The following is a 13,123-nucleotide window of genomic DNA, read 5'->3' as shown; positions in this document are numbered from 1 at the left end:
GGAGGACGACGGCGTAGATTGGGAGTTGTATGGAGACGGTGAGCAGTAAGTAGTCGAATGGGACTTCGACTCTGGTAGGGGGGTAATGAAACATTTGTCTTTCTGTTCTATTCCTTGTACTACTAGCGCCCATACTGGCGCCTGTCTTAGCGCTCACCCGCAGGTTGAACATTATGTAGCTTACATAATGGGGTCCGTGCGCACTTCGTGCCTGGTATCGTACCACTACGTTTCTTTCTTCACTAACACGACCACATAGACACGATGGTCCGTGCGCAGTCGGTACTTGTATAAGTAGTTGTACCATTAGTCGGTCGAACCCTAAGTTCGACCTGGTTATTCATTCAAGTCTCTGCTCCTCCTCGCTTGGGGTAGTGGTCATTCTCGACTTCCTCGCTCGATCTTCAGGACGACGCACTGTCCATAAGTCCTCGCTCGTTGTCTACGAGTCAGGCATCAATATAGGAGTATAGACCGTTGTATCACCACCCGACCTGTAGGAAAGGAAAGTGAGTGTTTGGGTTCCGAGAGAACGCCGGCAGCTATGGGAGTTTCGACCTAATGTCGCGACTTGAGGTTAAGCGACAGGGGAAGACCTAGGAAAGCTGGGGGTGTTCGACTGGTTCTCACCGAAGCGATGGTGAGCAATGCTCAAACCTAAGGCTAGGGACAAGTTAGTTAGTTATTGAAAGGTAAGTAAGTACAGGGGCTTACTGACCTAGGGACAAGAGGTCGAAACTGAGGTCCCTAGGGCAGCAGAGGCCGGCTTATATACAGGGGAAGTTTAGGGGAGGCTGTGCGCACTGGTCCGTGCACAGCTGGTCCGTGCGCAGCATGCTGACGCGGCCCCGGGGGCCGGTGAGTCAGAGCGGCTGTGTCAGCGGAGCCCGAGCTGTGCCGCGCACTGCCGTCCATCTAATCTAATCGTACAGTAGATAGCGACGTGTCCATATCAGGCATGTAGTACAGAGGTTGCGGGTTCGAGCCCGCAAAAAGGAAAAAATTAAAAAATGGCTAGACGCCGTACCAAGTCGTGACAGACACACTACTGTAATACATGGGACTGTAATGATTATGTAATGATGGGCTATTATCCTACCTTTCCAATTGAGGTGATGTTCGCCGCCCCTCTGCTATTTGTAGATATTTTGTGCCAGCCACTGTAGGGAGTTATGAAGGTTTAAGGTTAGGATTCAGTGTTTGATCTTGCCTTGGATGTAGCCAGATTGTGGTGCAAGTGTAGTGGATGGGTTTGCAGGACTTAGCTTGCATCAAGTTTGTCAGATTGAGCCCTTATAACTCCCACAGTGGCAGGAAGGAACCTGTTGCTGCCAGACATCTTGTCCTTCGGGCAACAAGAATCTCATCATATATAGTTATGAGCTTCCATATTTAGATGTAATGCTTACATAGATATTATACACTATCACTACAAATAGTAATATACCAAAGCCACTGGCTCATGGCTTGGCCTCGGCTTTTACAAATCACAAGCTAGGTCCTGAGCTGCTATAGGCTGCCCTGCTGGCCCGGCTTGGTTTGGCTTACAGAGCTCGGTTTGGCCCGGCCTGAGGGCTCTGAGCTGGGCTTTGCACATCACTAAATATGATAATATGTCAGATAATGCTGATTGTGGCTGGCTAGGACTCAGTGCTGCAGCTCGTTCTTGGATGAAGGGCCCCACCAACTGGAGGAAAGGACAGTTGGAAACCTGGTGCCATACAAAGTTTGTTCATAGTGAATTATATTATACAAATTCCGCTCAACGGTTGCCACCCAGACTTGGTAAGACATGAACCACCTACTGTGAGGTTCTTTGCACGCATTCTGGAAAAATCTGATGCCACTCTGCTCAAGGTCTCATATTTGTGTGCCGAAACTCATCCGTGTGGGTCTGCAAAGAGACATGACCACAACCAACACAGCTGCTTGCTTTAAACACACTCACAAGGGAAACATCCTGGTCGAATTTAGTATTTACAAAAGCCAGAGAAAACACTAAGCTATGCGAAGTACTCGAAACACCGGGAGGAACCAGAGTGCCTGTGTCGCCGAATGAGGGCTCGGTGCGCGGCGCGAGCACAAAGGATAGCGACTAGGATCGATTACGGCACAAGGCGTCAGACACCGTCCAGCGAGCGCATCTCGAGCGTGTCGCACTATTGCTGAGAGGGAACCGAGTAGCTACATCTCTCATGTATAATACAGCTAGGATACAAACTGTTTGAAGGACTACAGAAGGCTAGGGAACGTGAGCTCAACCAGGCCGGACCACATCTTGGGCGAGTGTACCGGTCCTCGGTGCGAGTCACGCCAATCCTCCGTGGTGGGTCGAGGCGGCAAGCTCAGCACATGGACCGCGAAGTCGTTTCACTTGGACTGCTCGTGAGCCATTCCGGAGCTCAGTGAGTAAACTATTTGGAGTACGAGGCCGAGCGAGAGAGCGCGGCAGTGTCATCATTCAGCCGATCTAGCGAGGAAGCGATGGGGTATAATGCAATCATCTGATCATGCAGAGACGTGTGGGTTTCCTCGACCTTGCGGCGGTCCTATGTCTCTTCGCGACAGTGCCAGAATACTTGTGTACACGGGCGCGCCGTTCGTCAACAGACCAATCACTGATGGTGTCTGGAACCATTCATCGCTGGACTGTGTCCGAAGGGGGGTCTGCCTGTCTGACTACGAGATAATTGAACCTCGAGGTCATAATGCAGATCTGGACTTACGACTGAGAGGACGCCAAAATGAAGGAGATAGTCTTGGAAACAGCATCAACGGTCTGCAGTCTGTGGTCAAGTATAGAGTGGTTTTCACGCCAGTGGTGAGGATAAACTACAGGTCCGACTAAAGTCCCCGCACTCAGCGGTGATCGCCTAAAAGCGGGTATATGAGTGCAGCACCACAGCTCGACTGAGCTGCCGCGCGGGGTTGTGCTGGTCCCATTCTCGTAGCATACCTCAAGCTAGCTGTGGAACTGAGTCAGGAAACGCGTGTGCAACCCATCAGATACGTCCCTTACCTAATATTCGCGGCAGCCTACGACTGACTTGCAGATGCGACTGCTAATGGTGACACGAGGAGGTATCTGAGGCGGTCAATATGATGAGTTAAACTATGCGCATGGCTAAGAGACACTGACGGATTGTGCTGACTATACAACATGTGGTCTGGGTATTGCAGCGATAGATCCTAAACCTTGTGTGAAGTGAAGTATTAAACACATTTGAAAGAACGTACCATCAATCCGTCGTGGGATTGACAGGTACAGAGAAGACCGGATCGTAATGGCCACGGCTTCTGCAAAGTGATATCAGCTGATATGCCTGATCATTACGACAGAGGAAAAAATACGATTTGGTCAAAAGACTAGAATCAGCTGGTAGTAGTTGCGAGATCGAGAGTCGGAGAAGGTGATCTGCGGGAGCGATCGCCATCAGCGGCACATGCTTGCAATTACCATATTCAACGCCTCGACCGCCGCTTCCTGTTGGCTGAAGATAGACAGATTCCCATACGAAGAGCCGACGCCCAAGGATTAGTCTACGTAGGGCCTAAAGTGCCCTTTAGTTAGTCACCGAGATCGAAGCGCAGTCGGATACACATACGGGTATATTGTCTCACACGTTCGGGTCGTATGTCATGCTGCTGCTGGCAATGGATGCAGCACAGCTCACTCTCCTCGAGTATCCTAAGCACACCCGGTTTGAAAAGCTAAGTCAATCTTGATGTCTGGCGGTTACACAGCGTTCAGGTATGTTGTGATGGAGTCGTTACGTGAAGAACCAGAACCTGCGTGCCAAACATCAGAGAACGAAACAAGACGGGGCACGCAGTGAACATACCGGATATTTCCATGGAGGTATGGTGGTATGTACCGACGGCTTATAGACGCTGTGTGGCGTCTCGCAAGGACTACGCGTATAGTTACCGCGGAGGCCGGAAGAAAACTCTGAGATGCAGCCGATAGCCCGACTGAAAATGAGGGGACCACGACAACGTGATGATCTTCAGTGGCAAGTGTGCATCCCGCCCCTTGGCGACAATCGCCACGCATGATGCGGCAGCACATCTGGCTCATGCATGCGCATCGGGGGTGTTAGTATCAGTCTATTGCCGCCTGTAGATCACCATGATGACAGAAACTCCAGTCGCGATGGCGGGTCGATGGAATTCAATCCTTCACAGACTGTTCTGAACGTTCATGACCTGGCGAGCACGTGCAGAACGCGGTGGGATGGGGTATGTGGCTAGGTGTCAAAACTTGGGACCATATCTGGAACATTTGAATTGGACAAGATGGCGTCAGTTGTATTTTCACCTGCAGATCTACAAGAGAGCGTACTTTGAAGAATGCCATTCCTCGAACCAAGGTTCTTGCGCAGCAGGCAGCATATCCCCAGCTTCCTCCTGTCGATAAGCGAGCAACTCTGCGTCCTCAGGTTCCACAGGTGGTCCCACCGTCCACTCGTCTCGAGCCTGATCGCAATCCCAGCGCCACTTACAGACGCTAACCTGGCATTGAGCATCTTCCTGCGCGGTATAGATCCCAATGTCCGCCCTGGTGTCACCAGAACGCTTCCTCTTTATCCCTGATACAATTGGCCGAAACGGGCGAGGGAAGCGGACAGTGTCGTCATCCGACAGGGGAGGGCAATATTCGTTCGTGGAGCAGCGGAAATAACCATCAGGGAAGGGTGCGAGCTCGCCTGTGGCCCACAACCGCCTGCCGCGTACTCTCTCCAAATACAGGGGGATCGTCCATGACGCATACCGGGAGAATATGGTGTATGTATGATTGACCTCCTTGTGAGGCAGCAGCTCCCGCAAGATATGCCTGTAGTGGAATGGTCGCTTGCTCAATTTCTGTCCCGCTCGAAATACCATCAGACGGAGATCAGCTTTCAATTTATGCCACCCGAGCGACCGATATAAGCAAGGGGCCGCCATGACGGCAGGCGTGATGGGGTTACCCATGGTCGTGCATGAGTCTGGAGGGTGCTCGTCCTCTGCGATGATGCAATACTTGTACGCCTGCGTCACCGTAAGCACAACGATTGGCCAAGAGGGCATATTAATACATACGGTGCAATATTTTTTGAGACTCTTCAAATGAACAGGATGGGGTATCATCAACAAACGGTTTGTTTCCCACAGCTCTCGGAGGTCGCGTCGAACTACGCACAGTATGTGAGGCGACAAACGACGGGTCAAACGTGGAAATTGCGCACGGAATATTATATTCCCAGGTGCATGACAACGCAGGGTGTTGTAGTTGCCACGCATACCGGCCATCAAGGTGTCGAACTGGCGTTGCATCTCGTCAGTCACAAAACTCAAAATAACAGCCATACATACTCACCAATCGCTGAGGCATGTCTAGAGGCCAGATATAGCACCCCTCTACATCAGCAGACACGCAGCCGGTGATCATGCACTTCGGGTGAGGTCCAAAACGAACGGCGTCCTTGATGTTGGACGCGTTGCATCCAGTGACGGAAGTGCGCATCCTCTTGACAGGGACTTCATCGATCTCCGTCTCCGGGCTCCGTTTTCGCTTCGGCAGGCGGGGGATGCCTTCGACTGGCGACTCTCGTTCAATGTGGGAGGAGACCGGCTCGGCTGCATCTGGCTGGGCTAGCTGGACGATGGGTATATGCACAAGAGCGTCCATACGGAACACATGCTCGTAGCGGAGCGGTCGCTTCATGAATTCACGACCCACTCGAATGGTCATCAGATGCAGATTAGCACTCAGCTCGTGCCACCCCAGCGAGCGATACGAGCAAGCAGCGGTAGTAGCTAGAGGTATAATGGTATGATCCTGGGGGGTGCCCGAGTCTGGAGGCTGCTCGTCCTCTACGGTGACGTGGTATGTGTAGACCTACTTGACTGTGAGCACGGCGACCATCTGGAAGGACGTGCCATACATACAGGGCGGGTATCAGGGTGGTTTATATGATCGGGATGGGGTATCATCAACAGGCGATTCATTTCCCATAGTATGCGGAGGTCACGTCGAACTGCATGAGGGTTGTAAGACAAGGTAAGATAGGCCAGACGCAAGGAAGCACGCACGGATAATAATGTTTTCAGGCGCATTGCAGTGGACGATATTAGATTCAGTATGCATGCTGAGCGTTGTGCAGTTGCCCTACAAAGCTGCCTTGTCAGCTACGAGGTCGAGGTAGTAACCACCCTACTCACCAACGGCTGAGGCGTGTCGGGAGGCAGGATATAGCACGCCTCCACCTCGGCGGACACGAAGCCCGTGATCATGCATCTAGGGTGAGGTCCGAAAGGAATCCCGTCTTTGAGCTGCGATGCATCGCTCGGACTGTCAGACAATCGCCTTCTCTTAACACAGACTTCGTCGACCGTCGTGTTTGCACACCGTTTTCGCTTCGGCGGACGAGTGATGGCTTCAAGTGACGCGTGTGAGTTAATATCGGGGGAGACCGCGGGAGCCGCTTCAGGTTCGATGACCCTGATCTTCGTGTAGTCGTAGATGAGTATATGCCCAAGACCGGAACAAGCGCGGTCCTCGGCCTTGATTGCGTCGCTCGAAGTGCCAGACGTCCGCGCCCTCTTTGCACGAACTCCATAGGTGCTTGTGTCCGCGCTTCGCTTTCGTTTCAATGGACGGGAGACGAATTCTAGTAACGGGTCCACTGCATCGGGCTCGACGTCCCCGACACTCGTGCAGTCGCTGATGCGTATATGGCCAAGACCGAAGCACGCGCCGCCATCGACCCTGGGTGCATCGCTCCAAATATTAGGCAGCAGCGCTCTCTCTGCGCGGACTTCATCAGCCCTTGTGTCCGCCAACCGTCTCCGTTTCAGCGGATGGGTGATGTCTTCTGGTAGCGGGGAGTCCGCGTCTGCTTCGACAATCCTGATGTCCGTGCCTTCGCCAGCGTGTGTATGCTTAGAATAGTCATCGAAAGAGATAGATGGTGCACGACTGACTCCAGAAGTGGGTGTAGCGGGTCGAGAGCTTTCGCGTGAAGAGGAGCTACCAGTATCGTCCGAAAGCGCGGGAGTACTCATATGGCGTGGGGGATGCTCAGCAGCGAGCGTATGAGACGTGTCAGGAATAAGGATGTAAAGGCCATTCATTTTAGCGTCGACTGTATCGCGAGTTCAGCGAGGTAGTAACGATGGTGTAGCGCGAATAGCGTGCGCCACCAGTGCCGTTAGCGGGTGCTTAGTCAGCGCTACTCTCGGAGTTCCCCGAAACCAATCAAGTCATGATTGGTGTAGTCGATTGAGTGTACAGTCAATTAATTCTCAGTGCGTTTGTGGGCGGACATAATCTGTACGCTCTGGTATATGTCCGTCTGCGCCTTGTGATACACAAATTTAGCACTCTGAACCTCTTCATGGAATACGTCGCAAGCTCTCTGTGTGAGATCGTAGTCGGAGTCCGGGTCAGTTTATTTTGGCTTTGCAATCTATTTAGTACTTCAGAGATGCTCACATTCTACTTCTGCTTAGATGTAACCCCTTGCTTCTCACGGAAAACGTATCCCTCAACACCTTGCACAGAATCCTTTGTGGACAGTACGTGTGAGGACATTCGTACCTGACCTCCCGTGCTCATCATTAGCATTCATCTGACTCTGTTCCATGAGGGTTGCGACTCATGACACAGAAAAATCATTTTGCATCCTTGCGTATACGTAGGAAATGTTAGTAGCCTCTGGCAGACACGGGCGGCGTGCCACGTCAATTCCAGCTTCTTTGAATGTGTCAATGTGTCAATAATTGTAGCTTTGTCGTCAATGCAATACTTTACTCTTCCCTATCACCCAGTTGATGATTCTGCGGTGAGAACATGGATTTTTGAGGCGGACAGACACAAACGTCTCACCCGGGAATGCTTCGCGCCAGCAACATGTCCTAGGTGAGTTTCGTTCCTTTTCGTCGAGTCTTCCGCAGACTGACCGTGCGGTTCCGATTCAGCGAATGACAAGCGTGCCTCTTTATGTGACCTTTACAGTGTGTCTCCCCGGTCAGCGGGGCACGGTTCCCGCGTCTCAGACGTGCATCTGATATCACAACTCCAGAACACACCTCGCACAGACCATGCAGATCAGGTAATACGCGGGAGGTCGCCAGTCACTGACCCGCGTCGACGATGGCTGCAATATCCAAATTGGAATACAATGGCCTCTGTGTCCTGTGGTCACGCGCTTTGCAACATAATATGAACTCAGCAAAAGCTGCTCGAGCCACACACTCTCGCAGTCTCTTCCTTCACCCCCACCTTCACCCCTCACCTCATCTCCGAAAATCTCCTAGCCATGGTTGACAGCTTGGATTTGAGACGATCTGATAGACTCAAAGACTTGGATCCAGGTACGGCTCCTCGTCGCTCCCCATTGACCGCTTTGCCCTGACTGTGGCCCGGCCACAGTTGATTACGACGAGTGCAGTGTCAGTGGCTCCCAGCCCGAGTCCGAACCCAAGCCTGCGTATGGAAAACGGAAAAGGGAAATATCAGACGACGGAAGCGATTATAGGCCGTCTAGGGAAGGCACGCCGGTCAATGACACTCCGAAGACTCCAAAACGGAGAGTGAGTCGCAAGTACGGCATTACAAATGGTGCACGACAGCGAGCGGTCAAGGCGTCCCGGAACGGAGGTGCCTGTATTATATCAGGCTTGAAGGACAAGTCAGTGCAACAGTGCCATGTCTTGCCACGCGCCACAGACGCGTCTATCGTAAGTTGAAGTGGCTCCTGAGCGGAGGTGGCGCATCTGACGGTCTACATACCCGCGTGCATAGCTCACGTCCCTGGAGTGGTGGTGGGGCATCAAAAAAGAAGGCCTCAATGTAGATTCTAGCCGCAATATGGCTTTCCGTGCGTCTTCGTTCTCGGAGGCATGTCGATACGCGTGGGCTTACTTGCATACAGTTCGTGGCGACCTCCATGTATTGTGGGATCGCGGAGACATTCTTATTGCTCCGATGCCCGACTTGGCGGACAAATTCATGGACAAGTACAAGGATGGTGAAAGACACGACATTTTGGAGGTGGGTCGCCGCGAGCTATTCGTTTACGACTGATGCGAATCGTCGCCACAATGCGTATAGGTCATCGGCAAGAAGAAAATCCACCGGTACTGTGTGATCCCCCACCCTAGCCTTTCAGGCAGTGCACGTTCTAGAGCAAAGCGTGCAATCCGCCAAGGGTTCACCAACGGGTTCCACAAGCTCAAATTCGTGCCGTCCAATGCGCAGCCACACTTCATGATCATGAATGCCGCTATGAAGATCATGGAGAACAAAGAGCTGTGGGTGAAGGGTCTGCAGGAGTTCTACAAAAGAATCCACCTCAAAGTCGACGCATCCCGCGTTGTGGAGAACTTCTTGAGATTGAACGCGTTGTGGACTGCGCCACCACCGGGGGAAGCACAATTGAGGAGGAAGCAGGAACATATGTCAGTGAACATACTTGATTCGTGGCAACGCAACCACTTATCTCGTTCGTAGGCTTCCTATGAACATTCCGACAGGCGTACAAAGGACGCCTGAACGGTCGAAGGGTACGTCGTTATGCATTCCCTTGTTATGTGCCACGGACTCACTTGAACATCTATGGGTCTTGTAAATGACAAAGACCGCAAACCGGAGGCCCGCAAGTCCAACGGTGAACCGTACGTTAACACCCTCAAGTCGCAAGTCGCCCAATTGGCTCCTACTGGACCACGGTGCTTGTTGACCCACCAAGACGACAAGTCGGTTCAGGGATGTCACGTCATTCCGCGAAGAACCGACGATGATTTGGTAAGTCACCAATAGTCTGCGGTGGCATTCGCGCGACCCTAACTCGGGTGCGCCCGTGTATTTAGCGTATGCAGCTGGCGGCATGGTGGGGGCTTGAAGATTTTGATATCGACACGCCTTTCAACCTTTTCTTGCGTGAGTGTATATATTACAATTGCTCGACGTAGCCCTGACTCAGACCCCACACAGTAAGGGCCGATCTCCACTCCTTATGGGACAAAGGGCATATCATCTTCGTGCCTGAGCCTCAAATCGTCGCCGAGTATCCTACAAGATCAATTGTTCCCATCAATGTAGGCATGGTGAGTGAAGGGACAGGGTTTAGACATTGTATCTTGTTCACGGTGCTATCCAGCCACTGGACGAACCATTTAGAGTGTGCGAAGGCCCTCTTTACAGATATTGCGCCATCGGCCATCGCGACCTTCCCCGCTCAGAAGAAGATAGTGCTTTTCCGAGGGCACTCGACACCATAAGCTGGGTGTTTTCCCGCGTTCCTCCTGGATTCGTCATATACAATGTGGGTCTGGCGCTATCGAAGGGTGACGGACCAGGTAGCTTCGAGACAGCTCTAGACGCCTTCTACAAGAAGCACAATATTGAATATGAAGCAATCAACATACTCACTAGAATCAAAAACATCTGCGCCCAATTGTCAGAAGGCATGCCGCACGACGACAGCATGTATTCCGCTACCGAAGAAGCCTGTTGGACGGATTCTACTACCGAAGAAGTCTTCAGCATGGATCCCGCTGCCGAAGAACTCTTTGGGACGGATCTCGCTACCGAAGAAGCCTGTCGGACGGATTCCGCTACCGAAAAAGCCTTCAGCTGGGATCCCGCTACCGAAGCAGCCTTTTGGATGGATTCCGATACCGAAGAAGCCCGTTGGACGGATTCTACTACCGAAGAAGTCTTCAGCTGGGATCCCGCTGCCGAAGAAGTCTTCAGCTGGGATCCCGCTGCCGAAGAAGCTTTTTGGATGAACTAGCTGTCTCGATTGGTGCGTCGGTTATACTTCATTAGTACTCATATCATAACGGATGCGATCCTAGCTGGATTCAAGAGATCTGCATGTCATCAGACAATGCTGGGTGTAGGGTGGTTATCAGGATTTATGTGGCCTTATGGCCAGTCCGGACACGAGAAATATGCCTTGCTCCGGCTAACCATCTATGCTCCATTATGTAGTATCCCATCGTACAGTTATCCATGCAATGGTCCTACTTTATGTCAGAGAGGTAACCTAATCAAATCGCTGCTCGTGAATACACATGAGAGAGCTGTTGCGTTATTTGAGACACCCCGGGTCGTCGCAGTACGCAAGCAGTCGTTGCTTATTTGACGCTGGTAGAATTCAAATCTTGTTCCGCCAACAATTAAATCTTGTCATGTATCTCTTGGCCTTCGAGGCAACAGCATTTATCCTTGTCATGCGCTCCATGAGCGGTTTCGCGCCACACAATCTGTGCTCTTCCAGAGATTGAAAATATCCCGCTCAGAGCATAGGAGCTCATTATGTTCAGGATCGCAGTGGATGATATGGGCAACATTGTTCTCGTCCTCTGGGAATGAGTTGACGGGCCGAATGCTGGCATTGATAAGCACGTGTTTTCTACAGATAGCTATTCACTTTCAGGATAGTCTGACCCTGTATATGTTATCCGACTGCCACGTTTATGCTTCCTTGCGTTATTCTGTGACATAGCTAGTTTTGAGCGGCATTTCTTTGCACCAATCCACCACTAATCGGCTATGCGTCCTCGTCGACGCGTGAATATCAAAGAAAACCGTTTACCGACCTCACAGTCGCGTACTTGCCATGGCACTCATGCTCAGCCTCATTGTAAGCCCTCGTCGTCATTTGACGTCTATTCTTGTCCCGCCCGGCACGCTGCGAGCCTGCGAGTCCGTATTTCGCGTTCGTGATTGTGTCCTCACATATGCCCTGAAGTACCCATTGGTACGGATTTCTCTGCAGACGATGGGCCAGGTACAGGTATAGTCGATTTGCCCTCGGCGCTCGACGAATGGCGCGTGTCTTCATCAGGAAAAATGCCCAAACCTACATAGCTCTATGTAGGTCCTGTAGACCGCATAGAGCGATAGACTTCCCCCCGATTATGTAGTGCTATGTAGATGCGCCTGATCTCGCAAAGTGCTATGTAGCACCATAGACCGCGAGGCTCGTAGGCTCCACAGCACCAGTAGTCACTGTCCTTCAATCAATTGATCATCGTTATCAGATTCTTTGGGTCTCACAGGGCATAAATTTAGATTTGCATTCTTATTGGTAATAATAATGATTGTAATTACAAGCTGTGAGCGACTAGCAGAATCGTACTACTACATGCTTCCGCATACAAAAATACACACTAGCTGTAATCTATAGAAGCTGCGACATTGAGACTACCACCACGCAAGCTATGGTGTGTACTCCCCTGCGCCATAGATACAAGCCAAATGCGGCACAGAACCTTAGGGAAATATGACATTACTACCGCCTTCCACTTAGCCTGCGCCGCACAATATTGGTACTGTGGAGCAGCTGGCAGGTGTATTAGTGTTGCGACTTAGGGTCGAGCGACAGGGGGAAAAACCTAAAGCTGGGGGTGTTCGACTTATCCTACCGAAGCGATGGTGAGCGATGCTCAAACCTAAGGCTAGGGACAAGTTAGTTAGTTATTGAAAGGTAAGTAAGTACAGGGGCTTACTGACCTAGGGACAAGAGGTCGAAACTGAGGTCCCTAGGGCAGCAGAGGCAGGCTTATATACAGGGGAAGATGAGGGCAGGCTGTGCGCACTGGTCCGTGCACAGCTGGTCCGTGCACAGCATGCTGATGCAGCCCTGGGGGCCAGTGAGTCAGGGCGGCTGTGTCAGCGGAGCCTGAGCTGTGCCGCGCACTGCCGCCCATCTAATCTAATCGTACAGTAGATAGCGACGTGTCCATATCAGGCATGTAGTACAGAGGTTGCGGGTTCGAGCCCGCAAAAAGGAAAAATTAAAAAACGGCTAGACGCCGTACCAAGTCGTGACATTACCCCCCCTCAACGGCGCATGACCTCATGCGAGGCGCCCTTGCCCATCTCCCACCCGGAGCGGCAACGTGCTTCAGTCAGCAGCGACGGCATTGGCTGAAAGTTGAAACCACCAAAGGTAGCAGCATTGAGGCGACGAGGGGCGTTCGGGTTCTTCCGGTGGAAGTCGGCTATGAGGGCCGGCGCATTTGCAACGTTGTGCGCCGGTTCCCATGACGTATGCGAGTCGTCATAACCCTTCCACTTGATGAGGTACTGCAGCTGATGCCGGAAGATCCTCGAATCTTTGATCCG

The 13,123-nt window shown here is 51.8% G+C and overlaps 2 protein-coding genes across 2 annotated transcripts; one reads left to right on the top strand and one right to left on the bottom strand.

The window, feature by feature from the left end:
- Window positions 1-4,326: 4,326 nt before the first annotated feature.
- On the bottom strand, window positions 4,327-7,116 carry POSPLADRAFT_1138893 (hypothetical protein; the record flags this gene model as incomplete). The annotated part of the gene is made up of 5 exons (XM_024484961.1): window positions 4,327-5,031; window positions 5,083-5,174; window positions 5,286-5,304; window positions 5,360-5,881; window positions 6,205-7,116. The coding sequence occupies 5 exons, from the start codon at window positions 7,114-7,116 to the stop codon at window positions 4,327-4,329; spliced, it is 2,250 nt and encodes a 749-aa protein (XP_024340462.1).
- A 1,187-nt stretch (window positions 7,117-8,303) lies between these two features.
- On the top strand, window positions 8,304-10,781 carry POSPLADRAFT_1139581 (hypothetical protein; the record flags this gene model as incomplete). Its single annotated transcript, XM_024485061.1, has 9 exons — window positions 8,304-8,358; window positions 8,417-8,724; window positions 8,789-9,037; window positions 9,098-9,444; window positions 9,497-9,549; window positions 9,624-9,790; window positions 9,856-9,925; window positions 9,980-10,092; window positions 10,146-10,781. 9 exons carry the CDS (start codon window positions 8,304-8,306, stop codon window positions 10,779-10,781), a joined length of 1,998 nt encoding a protein of 665 aa, XP_024340461.1.
- Between the last annotated feature and the right edge of the window lie 2,342 nt (window positions 10,782-13,123).

Source organism: Postia placenta (genome assembly GCF_002117355.1).
Source record: "Postia placenta MAD-698-R-SB12 unplaced genomic scaffold POSPLAscaffold_5, whole genome shotgun sequence".
NCBI classification, from domain to species: domain Eukaryota; kingdom Fungi; phylum Basidiomycota; class Agaricomycetes; order Polyporales; family Adustoporiaceae; genus Rhodonia; species Rhodonia placenta.
Note: the sequence above shows the minus strand (reverse complement) of the source record. Positions and strands in the feature narration are given on the sequence as shown.